Consider the following 20,088-nt stretch of genomic DNA (forward strand, 5'->3'; position numbering starts at 1 on the left):
TTGCAAGTATGTCTGCTTTTCCCAAGGAAAACTCTGACTCTTGCAGTAAGGTAACCAGTGAGCTGGGAATAGCATAGTAGAAAGCAGGCAACTATTCACATACACTGTTTTATCCCAGACTGCTTCCAGCAACTTCAAGCCCTAAGTGAGAAAAAGAACTTGAGCAGTTACGTCTGAGACAAACAGTGTATGGAAAACCCGGTACCAACATTTCATCACCTCCATATTTGCAGGGGCCAGAGATATATTGCGTGGCAGGGCCAGCCTAAATCTGAAGCAAGGACTCTTCATATACAGACTAGCTATGCATAAGGATCCTACCTCACCCAAACTGCACACGAAACACACGCTTGCGTGGCCGCATGGACGTGCGACCGTCGGTGAGTGCAGACGCGAAACTCGCGACAGCGCAGCTGGCAGCGAGGGGGCTGACACCCAGGAACGCCTGAGAGAGAGGCGCGGCAAGCGTGGAGCGCCAGAGCAGAGTCCAGGAGGACCGTGTACCCACGAGCAGCAGGTACAGGAACAGGACAGGAGAGGAAGGACGACCCGACATGCGAATCGCCTAAAAAAAACGAACAAGACTGATGAAGGTGAGGAGGGGGTTTAAGTAGGTTAACATGCCCCTCCCACAACTGCAGGCCAAGCCTTCACATTTATGTATTCTCACCTAAAAGAATATAAACTTTATTATACATCTGAGTCATTTTAAAATGGGTATGTACATGTTGATAAGATGTAGGTTACCCTAGTTGATATAAATCTTTATTGGAGGTCTTTGATATCTATGACAGTCAGACATGTATCCTTCATAAGTAAAAATGGATCAGCTTTAATCGGTATTCCCTTCATAACTATTGAGTCTATGGTAAAGTAATTAAAAACAAAACATAGACTCTCGGGATTTGATATAAAAATTTAATAGGAGTAGGAGAAACAGGATAACCTTAGGACACTTGGAGTGTTATTTTGACTACTTCCTCGTCTCTTAGGTGATCATCTCTGGATGCATATTCTCACTTTCTGTTAGCATATCCTTTACCAGTACTAAGTCTGTCATTATGTCTCCCCTTTCATCATCCCCTTCACCATTTCTTTTTCTTCAGCTGGACCACATGTTCATTGTCTTTATACTTAATCCTAGCATCAAATCTCTGTTGGAGTACTCTGTTGGAGTATGTTTAATTGGCAATTCATTGCTGTGAATGTTAAAAATTCTGTATGTGCATGTTACTCTTTCCACATTTTGTATACTGCAAGTAATTACTACATTTATTTTGTATACTGCAGTAATTACTACATTTATTTTGTATACTGCACCTGGGTGGTCTAAAACCTAAATTTCTTTCCACATTCGCCTGTATGGAGGTTTCTTATTTTTTCTGAGGTCTTCTTAAGTCTGTTTTGACAGAGAAAAGACCTACATTGTGAAAAGCAAAGTCTCATGGTCACAAACTTTTATTATTATTTTAATGGGAAGGGTCTTCAAAACGGATTGCCTTATCATGGACCAAGATAAAATACTTAAATCACTTTATTGATTTTGATTCACATATTTTTTTCAAAAAGATTGCAGGACCAATATGTAAATTACTTGATATTACTTTAATGAGATTGTTTTGGTTTATATTTACAATTTAGTGTTATCAATACCCTTGCATTACCCTGATCTAAAGAGCGATGTAACCAGGGCTGGCCGTCCATTGGCAGCAGTGGAGCCACGGTTTCAGGCGGCACTTTTACAGGGGCAGCATTTTTCCGCCTCTGTACACTGTAAAGTACCTGCTATGTGGCCTGGGCCGTCTATGCATATATACATATATAGTGAAAGAAATAAGTATAAGGGGGGTGCAAAGAACATATAAAATACTTGGCTGTATACTTAGTATAGTGAGTGGAACACCTCCTGATCTTCTTATAATAGAAACATACACATAGTATAATACTGTTACACAAGGAAAAAAATTATCAATTTTGAAGGTATTGGGTCACTCACAATATGAAGAGCCACATAAAGCTGGCTCAGATTCCAATGGCAGATGAATAATAAGCTTATTCTGGCTTTCTTAGACAGGATAGCTCCTTTTCCAGCCCTTAAATAACTTCCAGGATATCCAATATGATGAAAAACGAATATAAACTTTACTGGATACAAAATAACACAGGAAACAAAAATAAGCTTAAAATAACATAAAATAAATAGTCCACAATAGTGTTGTCGCGAACCCGAAATTGACTTCAATGGGCAGGCGAATTTTAAAACCAACAGGGACTCTTTCTGGCCACAAAAGTGATGGAAAAGTTGTTTCAAGGGGACTAACACCTGGACTGTGGCATGCCGGAGGGGGATCCATGGCAAAACTCCCATGGAAAATTGCACAGTTGATGCAGAGTCTGCTTTTAATCCATAAAGGGCAGAAATCACCTAACATTGACACCTGTCCTCAAAGCCCTGCCCTGATACACACTGACACAGAGCAGAATAGAGACTGTTCCCCGTCCTCAGAGACCATGATACACACTGACACAGAGCAGAATAGAGACTGTTACCCCTACATAGGGTCACTTGGCAGATATGGCGGGGTTGTGGGAGGGGGAGGATGACTTTCACCTCTTCCCCTGTTACATTCCCGTTGTGCTGTGACATCACCCTTATACGCTGTGTAAAGCATACTATTTAATTTGATCAGCATGGCCACTTGAGTTTTTATAGTTTTCACGCTGCTTGTAGTTTATATATGGTTCACAAAAATCAAACAAACGATAAAGTAAACATGTAAGGATTCAGAATATTCTTTCAAACCCTTACACATTGTGTGTACGTATTTTTTGTCTTAAGTTTGTGGCTTTAAAGAGGTTCACGTTGTTTCTATGATGTGCATAACATGTTCTTGTAAATGTTTGTTACATTTTTCCTGGAATTGTAATTTTTGAATCTGAATAAAGATAGTCAAATACCTGATACACACTGACACAGAGCAGAATAGGGACGGTTCCCCCTACATAGGGTCACTTGGCAGATATGGATTGACACCTGTCCTCAAAACCCCTGATACACACTGACACAGAGCAGAATAGGGACTGTTCCCCCTACATAGGGTCACTTGGCAGATATGGATTGACACCTGTCCTCAAAACCCCTGATACACACTGACACAGAGCAGAATAGAGACTGTTCCCTGTCCACAGAGACCATGATACACACTGACACAGAGCAGAATAGAGACTGTTCACCGTCCACAGAGACCATGATACACACTGACACAGTGCAGAATAGGGACTGTTCCCCCTACATAGGGTCACTTGGCAGATATGGATTGACACCTGTCCTCAAAACCCCTGATACACACTGACACAGAGCAGAATAGGGACTGTTTCCCCTACATAGGGTCACTTGGCAGATAGGGATTGACACCTGTCCTCAAAACCCCTGATACACACTGACACAGAGCAGAATAGAGACTGTTCCCTGTCCACAGAGACCATGATACACACTGACACAGAGCAGAATAGAGACTGTTCCCCGTCCACAGAGACCATGATACACACTGACAAAGAGCAGAATAGAGACTGTTCCCCGTCCACAGAGACCATGATACACACTGACACAGAGCAGAATAGAGACTGTTCCCCGTCCACAGAGTCCATGATACACACTGACACAGAGCAGGATAGAGACTGTTCCCCGTCCACAGAGACCATGATACACACTGACACAGAGCAGAATAGAGACTGTTCCCCGTCCACAGAGACCATGATACACACTGACACAGAGCAGAATAGAGACTGTGCCCCGTCCACAGAGTCCATGATACACACTGACACAGAGCAGAATAGAGACTGTTCCCCGTCCACAGAGACCATGATACACACTGACACAGAGCAGAATAGAGACTGTTCCCCGTCCACAGAGACCATGATACACACTGACACAGAGCAGAATAGGGACTGTTACCCCTACATAGGGTCACTTGGCAGGTATGGATTGACACCTGTCCTCAAAGCCCATGATACACACTGGGGGGAGCTACTGTCCTCCCCAACCCCTGCGCGGTGGGTGGGGGCCATAAATCACAATGGGGGGACCTACTGTCCTCCCCCCCTCGGCCCCCACCCTTGCGCGGTGGGTGGGGGCCATAAATCACAATGGGGGGGCCTACTTTCCTCCCCCCCGGCCCTCATCCCTGCGCGGTGGGTGGGGGGCATAAATCACAATGGGACGGACCTACTGATAGGAGTGGAGTATTGTTCATATCAGTTTAATACCTTCCGCGTCTCCTATCAGTGGACGTATATATGGCAGCCATTTTAGGAACCGCACACCTGGGACCCGAGCAAGGTCACCTCGTTCAAACTGCTCTGGTTCCTTGATGAGCCAGCTGCCCGTGAGTTAACATGTCCCGTGGAGAAGCACTCTGTCCTGTAAAGCCTCACCACAAAAAAATTAAATAAATAACAGCACTCGGAGTGGTGAGTTTAGTAAATGTTCATATCAGTTTAATACCTTCCGCGTCTCCTATCAGTGGACGTGTATATGGCAGCCATTTTAGGAACCGCACACCTGGGACCCGAGCAAGGTCACCTCTTTCAACAGGCGACATGATTTGGCCCTGTAAAACTATCCTGGATATTCTCTACAATTTCTATGGATATGGCATTGATTTATGTAACAGGGAGATGGAAGAAGATGCTTGGTCGGTCCTCTTACTTGAAATTTGGGGCGCTGCGCGGGCAAGCTAATGTGCCACCAGATAGGAGTGGTGAGTTTAGTATTGTTTATATCAGTTTAATACCTTCCGCGTCTCCTATCAGAGGACATGTATATGGCAGCCATTTTAGGAACCGCACACCTGGGACCCGAGCAAGGTCACCTCTTTCAACAGGCGACATGATTTGGCCCTGTAAAACTATCCTGGATATTCTCTACAATTTCTATGGATATGGCATTGATTTATGTAACAGGGAGATGGAAGAAGATGCTTGGTCGGTCCTCTTACTTGAAATTTGGGGCACTGCGCGGGCAAGCTAATGTGCCACCAGATAGGAGTGGTGAGTTTAGTATTGTTCATATCAGTTTAATACCTTCCGCGTCTCCTATCAGTGGACGTGTAAATGGCAGAGATTTTTAATTGTTGAATCACCTGCCCCTTTTAGGCCAAGGTGGGAAGATGCTTAGACCACTGGTATATTGGTGCCATCTTGGAGGATTTTTTTTTGGTTTGGTTTTTGAAGCCACAGTGCTGCACCAGTGGGCCTAAAAATTAGGCATGTACACATGCCTGAAAAATTTGGTATTGTTGCAGCCGCTGCTGTAGCAGCGGCCAGAAAAATTGATGTTTGTTTCACAGGCAGAAAGTGCCCTAAAACATGGCGGCTTGAACCCTAGTTGGTGGCGGATAAGTCACGCAAGTCAAACGTCATTCAGAGCTAAAATACAGCAGCGTGTGGACCATTTTTAGCCCAAGGCAGCTCATCTCATCAGGCCTTTTTTAATCGAATGTATCGCCCAGTGTCAGTCCCTTCGGGATCCATCCCTCATTCATCTTAATAAAGGTGAGGTAATCTAGACTTTTTTGACCTAGGCGACTTCTCTTCTCAGTGACAATACCTCCTGCTGCACTGAAGGTCCTTTCTGACAGGACACTTGAAGCGGGGCAGGCCAGAAGTTCTATTGCAAATTGGGATAGCTCAGGCCACAGGTCAAGCCTGCACACCCAGTAGTCAAGGGGTTCATCGCTCCTCAGAGTGTCGATATCTGCAGTTAAGGCGAGGTAGTCTGCTACCTGTCGGTCGAGTCGCTCTCTGAGGGTGGATCCCGAAGGGCTGTGGCGATGCATAGGACTTAAAAAGGTCCGCATGTCCTCCATTAACAACACGTCTTTAAAGCGTCCTGTCCTTGCCGTCGTGGTTGTGGGAGGAGGAGGAGGAGGATGACTTCCACCTCTCCCCCTGTTAGATTCCCGTTGTGCTGTGACATCACCCTTATACGCTGTGTAAAGCATACTTTTTAATTTATTTTGCAAATGCTGCATCCTTTCCGACTTGTTGTAATTCGGTAACATTTCCGCCACTTTCTGCTTATACCGGGGGTCTAGTAGCGTGGACACCCAGTACAGGTCGTTCTCCTTCAGCCTTTTTATACGAGGGTCCCTCAACAGGCAGGACAGCATGAAAGACCCCATTTGCACAAGGTTGGATGCCGAGCTACTCGAACACCACGGGTACCAGATAGGTGACAACGAGCACCCTGGGATGCCTGTTGTGTTTGGTCTTGCTCCTCCTCCTCCTCCTCAAAGCTACAATCCTCCTCTGACTCCTCTTCCTCACAATCCTCTTCCAGCGTTGCCGCAGGTCCAGCAAGCGATGCTGATAAGGCTGTTTCTGGTGGTGATGGTGACCACAACTCTTCCTCTTCCTCTTCACGCTCATCTACAGCCTGATCCAGCACTCTTCGCAGGGCACGCTCCAGGAAGAAAACAAATGGTATGATGTCGCTGATGGTGCCTTCGTTGCGACTGACTAGGTTTGTCACCTCCTCAAAAGGACACATGAGCCTACAGGCATTGCGCATGAGCGTCCAGTAACGTGGCAAAAAAATTCCCAGCTCCCCAGAGGCTGTCCTAGCACCCCGGTCATACAAATATTCATTAACAGCTTTTTCTTGTTGGAGCAGGGGGTCGAACATTAGGAGTGTTGAATTCCAACGTGTAGGGCTGTCGCAAATCAAGCGCCTCACTGGCATGTTGTTTCGCCGCTGGATATCGGCAAAGTGAGCCATGGCCGTGTAGGAACGCCTGAAATGGCCACACACCTTCCTGGCCTGCTTCAGGACGTCCTGTAAGCCTGTGTACTTATGCACAAAGCGTTGTACGATCAGATTACACACATGTGCCATGCACGGCACATGTGTCAACTTGCCCAACTTCAATGCCGCTATCAAATTTTTTCCGTTGTCACACACCACTTTGCCGATATCCAGTTGCTGCGGAGTCAGCCACTTTTCCACCTGTGCGTTCAGGGCGGACAGGAGTGCTTGTCCGGTGTGACTCTCTGCTTTCAAGCAAGTCAAACCCAAGACGGCGTGACACTGCCGTATCCGGGATGTGGAATAGTACCTGGGGAGCTGGGGGGGTGCCGTTGATGTGGAGCAAGACGCAGCAGCACAAGAGGACTCAGCCGAGGAGGTTATGGAAGAGGATGGAGTAGGAGGAGTAGAGGAGGTGGCAGCAGGACTGCCTGCAATTCGTGGCGGTGTCACCAACTCCTCTGCAATGCCACGCATTCCTTGCTTGTAAGCCGTCAGCAGGTTTACCCAATGCGCAGTGTAGGTGATATACCTGCCCTGACCATGCTTTGCAGACCAGGTATCAGTGGTCAGATGGACCCTTGCCCCAACACTGTGTGCCAGACATGCCATGACTTCCTTTTGCACAATCGAGTACAAGTTGGGGATTGCCTTTTGTGAAAATAAATTCCGGCCGGGTACCTTCCACTGCGGTGTCCCAATAGCTACAAATTTTTTGAACGCCTCAGACTCATGCAGATTGTATGGTAAAAGCTGGCGGGCTAATAGTTCGGACAAGCCAGCTGTCAGACGCTGGGCAAGGGGGTGACTTGGTGACATTGGCTTCTTACGCTCAAACATGTTCTTGACAGACACGTGACTGTGGGCAGATGAGCGGGAACTGCTCAAGGCGGGAGACGGAGTGGCGGATGGTTGAGAGGGGGCAAGAAGGACAGCAGTGGTTGACGTGGCTGAAGATGCTGGACCAGGAGGAGGAAGGCGGCTTTGAGTAGGCGTGCTGCTTGTACTCATGTGTTGATCCCATAGGCGTTTGTGATGTGAGATCATGTGCCTACGCAAAGCAGTTGTACCTAGGTGGGTGTTGGACCTCCCACGACTCAGTTTCCTTTGGCACAGGTTGCAAATGGCATCGCTCTTGTCCGAGGCAGACACACACAAAAAATGCCACACTGCTGAGCTCTGCAATGACGGCATTCTGGTGGTGGACACAGCATGCGTTGATTGGCGTGCTGTCGGGCTGACCCCGGGTGCCAATGCATGCTGTCTGACTGTGCCACTAGCTCCTTGCGACGACCCCCCCCCCCGCTTCCAACTCATCTCCTCCTCCTCTCTGTCTCCCCATCTGAACTTTCGCCCTGTTCTTCTTCTTGCCGAGCGGGCACCCACGTGACATCCATGGACGCATCGTCATCATCAACCGCTTCGCTTGTATCTGACAACTCAGAAAAGGAAGCAGCAGCGGGTACAACATCATCATCATCTGTCAGGGTACCTGTAGTCTCTACCCCTGAGACGGGTAGAGACTTAGACCTTTTTCCATCCAGACGGCATGATTCTTCCGTTCCTCGCGGTCCCCTCGCGCATGTAAACGCCGGCCGCGAGAGAACTATGCCTTTTTGTAACGTGACGCTCAATAGTCGACGTCATGACGCCATTCTAGCCTGACCTGTCAGTCAAATCCCGGACACGAATCAGGTCTCGGCGGAGGCGTGATTAGTCTCTAGAACCAGGGTATTTAAGGGAGCTCTCAGCATTTGCTCATTGCCCTGTCGTGGTTCTAGCCAGTCTAGTCACACAGTGCTCTTGTATTCTCTTGTCTTTTGGTTCTGACCCGGCTTTGTTATTACTTACCTGTCTTCTCTGTTATCCTTGACCCGGCTTGTCTCTCGCTTACCTGTCTTCTCGTTCCCTCGACCTCGGCTTGTCCCTGACCATTCTATACGTAGTATTACGTTAAGTCCGGCCATTCTAAGGTCCGGTATACGTATCTGCTACTCTTTGTACTCTGCGTGTTGGATCCCTGTCCCGATCCTGACATTACGACAGGGCCAATGGATCCTGCAGATACAAACTGTCAGCTTGGTTCTCCTGATCCTACGTTTGACGCCATGGAGCATAGAATGGATCAGATGGCACTAACACTACAGGCGTTACTATCACGTCCTAATAATCCACCTGAGGAGATGCGTAATACTTCTATTCCTCCTGGGAGTTCAGGGCTAGAGGTAGCCACTGTAGGTGCTTCTTCCCGAGTTACCCCACCTGTACGTTATGCTGGTTCTCCTGAAAGGTGTCGTGGCTTTTTGAACCAGATCAGTATCCATTTCGAGCTACAACCCCGTTCCTACCCTACTGATAGGGCAAAGGTGGGATTTATTATCACCTTACTCATTGAGAAGGCTCTGAGATGGGCTAATCCGTTGTGGGAGAATGATAATCCATTAGTCTATAACTATAATGCCTTTGTAGCTGCTTTTAAAAAAACTTTTGACCCTCCTGGCAGAAAGGTCAATGCAGCTAGATCACTGTTGCGCCTTAGACAAGAGAACCGAACACTTGTGGATTACGCACTAGAGTTCAGGTCTTTGGCGGCAGAGGTTAAGTGGAATGAACAGGCTTATATAGATGTATTTTTAAACGGATTATCCGATGTAATACTTGACGAGGTAGCGACGAGAGAGCTTCCCGAGAATTTGGAGGACTTAATTTCCTTTATCTCTCGCATTGACGAACGTCTAAGAGAGAGGCAGAACACTCGAGATAGAACCGGTAGACCTTCCTTTAGACTAGCTCCATCATTTCAAAGCCCTGAAACCAAAACTCCACAGTTTCCAGAACCTATGCAGATAGGCCTTACTCGCCTCTCAGAAGAGGAGAGACAGTACAGGAGAAGGGAGGGACTGTGTATGTATTGTGGAGTCTCTCTAGAGGACAGGCCTTGGGTGTTTCTATTTTGTCCTCTACTCATAACTACAAAGAACACAGGCTTCTATTACCCGTCTCTTTAACTTGGGAGAAGGGTACTTTAGAGACTATGGCATTGATAGACTCCGGAGCTGCTGAGAGCTTTATCGACCAAGTTTTTCTCACCAAACACGCTATCCCATCCCAGTTAAGGAAGACACCTTTGGCTGTTGAGGCCATAGATGGTAGACCTTTAGTTGAGCCTGTGATTTTCCGGGAGACCACACCTCTTAACTTAACTACTGGTATTCTACACAAGGAGGAGATATCTCTACTACTCATTTCATCTCCTTCTGTTCCCATAGTCCTGGGATACTCCTGGCTGAAGAGACATAACCCCATTATAGATTGGAAATCAGGGGAAATAGTCTCGTGGGGTCAGGGTTGTCAAGAGAGATGTTTAAAGAGAGTGTCACCCCTTTGTATTGTTAACACACTTAATAACTCTACCGACTCTACTAAAGTACAGATACCGTCCTTGTATCTAGATTTAAAGGCGGTATTTGACAAAGGAAAGGCTGATACCTTACCACCACACAGGCCTTTTGATTGCACAATTAATTTACTTCCTGGTACTATGCCTCCCAGGGGCCATGTATACCCTTTGTCTATGAATGAGAACGTAGTCTTAGAGGAGTATATTCGTGAAAACCTAGACAATGGGTTCATTAGGAGATCCTCCTCCCCTGCTGGGGCTGGATTTTTTTTTGTTAAAAAGAAGGATGGTTCTTTAAGACCTTGCATTGACTACCGAGGTTTGAACAAGATAACCATTAGAAATGCCTATCCGATCCCCTTGATCACCGAGCTTTTTGATCGATTAAAGGGTTCCAAGATTTTCACTAAGTTAGACCTCAGAGGTGCTTATAACTTGATGAGAATTCAGCAGGGACACGAGTGGAAGACTGCGTTCAATACTCGTTATGGGCACTATGAGTATACAGTAATGCCTTTTGGTCTCTGTAATGCCCCGGCGGTATTTCAGGATCTAATTAATGAAGTTCTTAGAGAGTTTCAACATGACTGTGTTATTGTATACCTCGATGATATACTTATACATTCCAGGGATATTGAGACTCACCACGGACAGGTCAGAAGGGTTTTGCACAAACTTCTTCAACATGGCTTGTACTGCAAATTAGAGAAATGTAGCTTTGACCAATCCCAAACTGTCTTTCTTGGTTACGTGATTTCTGGAGAGGGCTTTGAAATGGACCCGGAGAAACTGCAATCCATTTTAGATTGGCCTTTACCTAAGGGTCTCAAGGCCATTCAGAGATTTATTGGTTTCTCTAATTATTACAGACGTTTCATTAAGGGTTACTCCTCTATTATTGCTCCTATCACCAATATGACCAGACAAGGGGCTGACACTAAGAATTGGTCTACTGAAGCACTTCTGGCTTTTAAGACTCTCAAGGAGCTGTTTGCTTCCGCACCAATTTTAGTTCACCCTGATACTACTCTGCCTTTCCTACTCGAAGTTGACGCTTCTGAGACGGGTATAGGTGCCATCCTGTCCCAAAGGTTGGGTGTGGATAAACCATTACATCCATGTGGGTATTTTTCCAAAAAATTATCAGGTACTGAGAGCAGATATGACATTGGTGACAGGGAACTCCTAGCGGTTATCATGGCTTTAAAGGAGTGGAGACATCTATTGGAGGGAACTTTGCATCCTGTTACCATTTTGACGGATCATAAAAACTTATCCTATATTGGGGAGGCTAAACGATTATCATCGAGACAGGCCCGTTGGTCTATATTCCTTACTCACTTCAATTACATACTCACATATAGGCCTGGTTCTAAGAATTCTAAAGCTGATGCCTTGTCTCGCCAACATGAACCTTCTGCCTTATCTGAGCCGGTTTTATCCTCTATAGTACCTAAGTGTAATATTATCGCTAACACAACTCTCAAAATCCATTCTCCGCTTCTTGATCAGATCAGGAGCTTGCAGCATCTGGCACCTAGACTGACTCCTGCGTCTAGACACTTCGTTCCTCCTGAACTCCAACTGGAGCTCTTACAGTGTCTTCACGAGAGTAAGGTGGCTGGTCATCCGGGCGTTCGCAAAACATATTCCTTGATCTCTAAGGATTTCTGGTGGCCTTCTTTATGAAGGGATATTAAGGATTTTATCGGAGCCTGTGAGGTCTGTACTAAGACTAAACTACCTCATTCGCTTCCTTGTGGTCTCTTACATCCCCTGGAAGTTCCAGAAAAACCTTGGTCCTGTTTGGCGATGGATTTTATTGTGGATTTGCCTGTTTCGAAAAAACACACTGTTATTCTCACAGTGGTGGATAGGTTTACCAAGATGGCTCATTTCGTGCCGTTACCTAAACTTCCGACTTCACCTGAATTAGCGGAGATTTTTGCTAAAGAGATCTTTCGCTTACATGGGATACCTTCCGAGATTACTTCTGATAGAGGTTCCCAGTTTGTTTCTAGTTTCTGGAGATCATTCTGTTCTCAACTAGGCATTAAATTGAATTTTTCTTCTGCTTATCACCCTCAGTCTAACGGAGCCGCCGAACGTACCAATCAAAAGATTGAACAATATCTGCGTTGTTTTGTTTCTGAACACCAGGACGATTGGGTCGGTCTGATTCCTTGGGCAGAGTTCGCACACAATAATCTTGTTTGCGATTCAACTCGCTCTAGCCCCTTTTTCATGAATTATGGTTTTCATCCTTCCATTCTTCCCTCGGTTCCTTCTTCCCAGGGGGTACCGTCGGTTGATACTCATGTTGCCAATCTGAAGAAGTTGTGGGATCAGACTCGACAAATTCTCCTACATAATTCTATACTGTATAAAAAACACGCTGACAAACGCAGAAGGCCGGCTCCTAGTTTTGTACCTGGTGATAGGGTATGGTTGAGTACTAGAAACATTCGTTTGAAAGTACCGTCTATGAAATTCGCTCCCAGTTACATTGGACCCTATAGGATTCTGAATCGAATTAATCCTGTTGCGTATCGCCTAGCGCTTCCCTCTGCCTTACGTATTCCTAATTCCTTTCATGTTTCCTTGCTAAAACCCCTGATCTGTAACAGATTCTCCTCCAAGGTCTCCTCTCCTCACTCTGTTCAGGTTGAGGGTCAGGAGGAGTACGAAATCAACTCCATCATCGATTCTCGAATCTCCCAGGGGAAAATCCAATACCTGGTTGACTGGAAGGGATATGGTCCAGAAGAGAGGACCTGGGTACCACAGGAGGATGTCCATGCTCCTCGTCTTCGCAGGGCTTTTCATTCCCGCTTTCCATCTCGTCCCGGTTCCTTCCGCCCGGTGGGCGTTTCTGAGAGGGGGGGTACTGTCAGGGTACCTGTAGTCTCTACCCCTGAGACGGGTAGAGACTTAGACCTTTTTCCATCCAGACGGCATGATTCTTCCGTTCCTCGCGGTCCCCTCGCGCATGTAAACGCCGGCCGCGAGAGAACTATGCCTTTTTGTAACGTGACGCTCAATAGTCGACGTCATGACGCCATTCTAGCCCGACCTGTCAGTCAAATCCCGGACACGAATCAGGTCTCGGCGGAGGCGTGATTAGTCTCTAGAACCAGGGTATTTAAGGGAGCTCTCAGCATTTGCTCATTGCCCTGTCGTGGTTCTAGCCAGTCTAGTCACACAGTGCTCTTGTATTCTCTTGTCTTTTGGTTCTGACCCGGCTTTGTTATTACTTACCTGTCTTCTCTGTTATCCTTGACCCGGCTTGTCTCTCGCTTACCTGTCTTCTCGTTCCCTTGACCTCGGCTTGTCCCTGACCATTCTATACGTAGTATTACGTTAAGTCCGGCCATTCTAAGGTCCGGTATACGTATCTGCTACTCTTTGTACTCTGCGTGTTGGATCCCTGTCCCGATCCTGACATCATCACACCGTACCTCCATGTGTTTAATGCTGCCTGCCTGAGACATATCCCTGTTATCTACATCCTCTAGCAATAATGGTTGCGCATCACTCATTTCTTCAAACGGGTGTGTGAATAACTCCTCTGACATACCAAGTAAAGCGGCTGTGGTGCTAGTTTTGGTGGTGGCGGCAGGCGGGTGAGTGGTATCTTGAGAGGTGCCTGAAGCTAAGCTGGAGGAGGATGGTGCGTCAAGGTTCCGAGCGGAGGCTGTACAAGATTGGGTGTCCTGTGTTAGCCAGTCAACTATGTCCTCAGAACTTTTCAAGTTCAGGGTACGTGGCTTCTGAAAACTGGGCATTATTCTAGGGCAAAAGGGAATCACAGCACCACGACCACGATGGCCCCTGCGGGGTGGCCTGCCTCTGCCTGTCATTTTTTGGGGGATTAGTGGTACTATGCGTGCAAGCTACTGTGAGACCAGATATGATTGGCAATGTGCACTTGAACAGTTCTGCAGAGCACACACTGTAGGCCTGACACACCCGCTTGAAGACAAGTAACTGCTATTCAATCTATAACAGTGAAAAACAAATTTTCTTTGTAAAAGCACGCTATAGAGACAACAGATATGATTGGCAATGTGCACTTGAACAGTTCTGCAGAGCACACACTGTAGGCCTGACACACCCGCTTGAAGACAAGTAACTGCTATTCAATCTATAACAGTGAAAAAAAAATTTGGGTTTTAAAAGCACGCTATAGAGACACCAGATATGATTGGCAACTGTCAAAGCACGCTGGCACAGGTCTGCAGAGCACACGCTGAAGGAAGGACTGACAGAGCCGCTTGAAGGACACTGACTGGCTGCTATTAGCTTACACTAGAAACCTTTTTTCTTTGTAAAAGCACGCTATAAAGACACCAGATATGATTGGCAATGTGCACTTGAACAGTTCTGCAGAGCACACACTGTAGGCCTGACACACCCGCTTGAAGACAAGTAACTGCTATTCAATCTATAACAGTGAAAAATAAATTTTGGTTTTAAAAGCACGCTATAGAGACACCAGATATGATTGGCAATGTGCACTTGAACAGTTCTGCAGAGCACACACTGTAGGCCTGACACACCCGCTTGAAGACAAGTAACTGCTATTCAATCTATAACAGTGAAAAATAAATTTTGGTTTTAAAAGCACGCTATAGAGACACCAGATATGATTGGCAATGTGCACTGGAACAGTTCTGCAGAGCACACGCTGAAGGAAGGACTGACAGAGCCGCTTGAAGGACACTGACTGGATGCTATTAGCTTACACTAGAAACCATTTTTCTTTGTAAAAGCACGCTATAGAGACACCAGATATGATTGGCAATGTGCACTTGAACAGTTCTGCAGAGCACACACTGTAGGCCTGACACACCCGCTTGAAGACAAGTAACTGCTATTCAATCTATAACAGTGAAAAAAAAAATTTGTTTATAAAAGCACGCTATAGAGACACCAGATATGATTGGCAATGTGCACTGGAACAGTTCTGGAGAGCACACGCTGAAGGAAGGACTGACAGAGCCGCTTGAAGGACACTGACTGGCTGCTATTAGCTTACGCTAGAAACCTTTTTTCTTTGTAAAAGCACACTATAGAGACACCAGATATGATTGGCAACTGTCAAAGCACGCTGGCACAGGTCTGCAGAGCACACGCTGAAGGAAGGACTGACAGAGCCGCTTGAAGGACACTGACTGGCTGCTATTAGCTTACACTAGAAACCTTTTTTCTTTGTAAAAGCACGCTATAGAGACACCAGATATGATTGGCAATGTGCACTTGAACAGTTCTGCAGAGCACACACTGTAGGCCTGACACACCCGCTTGAAGACAAGTAACTGCTATTCAATCTATAACAGTGAAAAATAAATTTTGGTTTTAAAAGCACGCTATAGAGACACCAGATATGATTGGCAATGTGCACTGGAACAGTTCTGCAGAGCACACGCTGAAGGAAGGACTGACAGAGCCGCTTGAAGGACACTGACTGGCTGCTATTAGCTTACACTAGAAACCTTTTTTCTTTGTAAAAGCACGCTAAAGAGACACCAGATATGATTGGCAACTGTCAAAGCACGCTGGCACAGGTCTGCAGAGCACACGCTGAAGTAGGCCTGACACCCAGACGCTTGCAGACAACTAACTGCTCTTCTATTACAGTGAAAAAAAATTATTTCTTTTAAATGTAAAGCTTAACCTATTGTTAAAACAGATATGAGTGGTGGCACTGACTGTGCAAATGGGCAAGGCATCCAACCTGACACAGAAGCTGGCAGGCAGGCAACTGCTCTTATATTACAGTGAAAAAAAATTATTTCTTTTAAATGTAAAGCTTAACCTATTGTTAAAACAGATATGAGTGGTGGCACTGACTGTGCAAATGGGCAAGGCATCCAACCTGACACAGAAGCTGGCAGGCAGGCAACTGCTCTTCTATTACAGTGAAAAGAAAATATTTATTTTAAATGTAAAGCTTAACCTATTGTTAAAACAGATATGAGTGGTGGCACTGGGCAAGTAGGCACAGTATCCAATGTGAACCTCACACAGAAGCTGGCAGGCAGGCACATGCAATTACATTACACAGGAAAAAAAAAAAAAGCAGCCTGATGTTATAGCCCTAAAAAGGGCTTTTTGGGGTGCTGTCCTTACAGCAGAGATCAGATGAGTCCTTCAGGATTGTAGTGGACACTGAATACCCTAGCCTAGCTATCAATTTCCCTATCTAATCAGCAGCAGCTAAACTTTCCCTCCTCTCACTAAGCATGCAGCTTCAGAATGAATCGAAAATGGATGCTGGGAGGGAGGTTGGAGGGTGTGGAAGGGAGGGAGTGCTGCTGATTGGCTGGAATGTGTCTGCTGACCGAGAGACACAGGGTCAAAGTTTGCCCAATGATGACGAATAGGGGGCGGATCGAACTGCGCATGTGTCCGCCCGCCGCGGCGAACGCGAACACGCTAAGTTCGCCGGGAACTGTTCGCCGGCGGACAGTTCGGTACATCACTAGTCCACAACACTAACGTGTTTTGACCTCCAGGTCTTTGTCAAAGTGTATTGTGGATGCTGGTCTTCTTCTTTTTAAATAGTGTATTGGGTTTTGAATTTGGCACCGTTTACCGGCGTCCGTCATCACTTCCGGGTTCATTGAACTTCCACATCACATGACTTTACGTCCGATCACCTGATTCTGATGTCGGGCGTATTGCTGTAATTTCCGGGTTCTTTGTCTTTTCTTTTAGAATCCCTAGACATCAATAACACTAGCGATTTCGCCATGTTTAAAGTGGGAAAAAGCCCGGCTATATACAGATAAACTTCAAATAAAATAATACATATTATAACCAATTTTAATGTTGTTCTTCCTTTATATTCAAAGAAACAATAAACATACAACATATTAAAACATATAACAAGAGAACATTCTCTCAAATAAAAAATGTTTAATGAATAATAAACATCTATAATATAAGGAGGAGGGTCCCCTTAAAGTGAAACACACTTATAATCGGAACTAAATTTATAGTTTATAACTGCAAATTGAGGCTTTCTAAAACTTAAATAAGATAAAAAGTATATAATATAAACATCTATATATAAAAAACTATATATAGGAAATGGGGGAGACAAGGGAACAAGAAAAAAGTTCAAGAAGTCTGATGTTTCCCTCTTTCAGCTTCCTGTCTTCTCCTCTCGTAACACTGCGAGAGAGTTGCAGCGTGGTGCGTTGCCATAGCAACCCATAGCAACGCTCACTCAGCTTGCGAGAGGAGATGACAGGAAGCTGCAGAAATATTCTGCAATATCGACACCGGCCACCAGGGTGTGCAGTGCTCTCAGGCCGTGCTAAGAAAACTTGTTGGTGCTTGGCTTTGTGGAGAGGGCTGAGATGGGATATTGCGGCATGCCCCTGCCCTCTCCACTGCTAGAGTCCGCATGGGAGGAGTGGGAGGATGCTCTGTATGCTCTGTATGTATTCAGCAGTCTGTGTGTGTGTGTGTTCGGCAGTCTGTGTGGGTGCACACAGCAGTCTCTGTATATATGTGGCAGTCTTATACAGACAGTACATACACACACTGCCTCACATTTACAATGCTATACACATAGTCAGACAAAGTACAAACATTGTAAGTAGTTTATTAGTAAATTTGGGAATTTTTTACTTCCGAATGTTTTCATTCTTTTATGTACGTCATGCCCTGTGATGTCACGCATATGTGATTAATTATGCAAATTAGAATGGCCGGTATTTTTTTCCTAAAATGGTGGCAACCCTATCCACAGGACACAGCAAAATGTGCCTCTGACCACCATGGACACTAGTGTCACCCCTCCCTGACCACAGGTAAGAGGCAGGGAGGGGGAAACACACTTACTAATACATTTTATTTTTAAATAATCACCACTCAAAAGACACTGAATACACTACATGCACTACACACAGACACTGCATACACTACAAACACACTACATAAATTACACACAGACACTGTATCCACTACACACACTACATGCACTACACACAGACACTGCATCCACTACACACACGCTACATGTACTACACACATAAACTGAATCCACTACACACAATACATGCACTACACACAGACACTGCATCCACATACACAGACACTGCATCCACTACATGCACTACACAAACACCGACACTGCACCCACTACACAAAATCTACTACAAAGAAACTGCATGCACTACACTACATCCACTACACACACACACTCTGTATCCACTATACACATGCATACAATGCATTCACTATACACACTGTATACAATACACACTGCATCTCCTGGATGTGCTTGAGGTTTGGGGGATGTGGTGGGGGGCAGCATTTCATCCTTCGACCCATGCAGCACATTGTCTTGGGCCAGCCCTGGATGTAACCAAAGCACTAAAGAGCTGTGGAATTTGTTGTGGCTTTATAAATATTATTAATAATATATATATATATAGGGATACAGCTATGGACCTAAAAAAAAAAAAAAGACATTCTCTTTTGCCTCTGACTCTTGGATGGCTGGTTGCTACGTAATGTCCCCTTCCTATGTAATATCACCTAACATTCCTGGTAATAATCTCCACACCAGTACCGATAGGCAGGACTCAAGGTAGCTGTTTCCATGTCAATGTTTTTTGTGTAGGTCCACAGCTGTATCCCCCTATATATATTGTTTTGGTTGCTTTGTAAGCGGCAATTGTCTGGGATTCCCCCAGGGGCAACTGTACATTTATTTATACATTTTTTGTAAAAGTTCGTGTAACCACATCATATACTGTGTGGTGAGAGTGTGAGATATTTATATTTCTAATGAGAGATGTGATTTAACTTTTCCTAAAATGTTTGTCAACTGTGTAAATACTCAATTTTCCTGATTACTATAATTTTCTCTCACATAAAATTTAGTATACATTTATACCAATGATAACTCTGCCTCTATGTTTATTCTTCCTCTTAAAAGGATATGTGAAAATATTTGAGGTTCCAGCAGGTGCCCGCCATTTGCTCATATATGAAGCTGACACAGCGCCTCACATACTTGGTAAGTCTATTACTTTTAATTTTTAATTGTTGATTTGGATTTCGATTGGACGTTTCATACATTTATTGCTTTAATATGCAATTATATGTTACCTTTTATGCTCTTTGTAACTCTCACCAGTTGAAAGTTGCACAAGCAACTTACATCCTAAATAGTAGTGAATTAAAAAAGGGGCATACAAAATTTAAAAAGGAGCATTAGGATGAAATATAATTGTCCCTTTTTCAAAATCAATATGCTGTGAAATTGTTGGCACATATTAATAAGGATACTATGGCAACAAAAAATGTGCAGAGGTGGGCTACAAAATTAAAGGAATGGGAGATTTTAATTATGAAGAAAGGTTAACAAATTAAACTCTGTTTAGTTTAGAAAAATGGCACCTCAAAGGGGATATGATGGAATTACATAAATGTATTCAGGGCCTATACAATTGATTGTCTGGAAATCTATTCATAAACAAGATTATACATAGGACATGAGGTCATCCGTTTAAACTGGAAGAAAGGAGATTTAGTTTAAGGGAAAGGAAAGGATTATTTACAGTAACAACAGTAAGGATGTGTAATTCTCTATTTAAATAGCTGATTTTATCAGAGTCTGTATAGATTTTTAAACAGCAACTGGATTAATTCTGGAAAAACATAATATTCAGGGATATACGTTATACACTTTATAAACCCAGTTTGAAACACTTTCAAATGTTGCAACAAAATAAGAAATAATTAATTTTCAACCCCAGAATGGCAGTCAGGTTTGTTTTTAATATGTGGGGTAATAGCTTCTTGATCCAAGGAGAGATCTGACTGCCATTCTGGGGTTGAGAAGGAATTCTTTCCTATTTTG

The 20,088-nt window shown here is 44.8% G+C and overlaps 1 protein-coding gene across 1 annotated transcript in view; it reads left to right on the forward strand.

Moving 5' to 3' along the window:
* Window positions 1–20,088, forward strand: part of LOC134602545 (A disintegrin and metalloproteinase with thrombospondin motifs 2-like) — a 571,473-nt gene that overhangs the window by 457,087 nt on the left and 94,298 nt on the right. The window contains exon 15 of the mRNA XM_063447513.1: window positions 19,162–19,242. Coding sequence (XP_063303583.1) covers window positions 19,162–19,242 — 81 coding nt within the window. The remainder of the gene's footprint in view (window positions 1–19,161; window positions 19,243–20,088) is intronic.

Source organism: Pelobates fuscus, chromosome 3 (genome assembly GCF_036172605.1).
Source record: "Pelobates fuscus isolate aPelFus1 chromosome 3, aPelFus1.pri, whole genome shotgun sequence".
Lineage (NCBI taxonomy): Eukaryota > Metazoa > Chordata > Amphibia > Anura > Pelobatidae > Pelobates > Pelobates fuscus.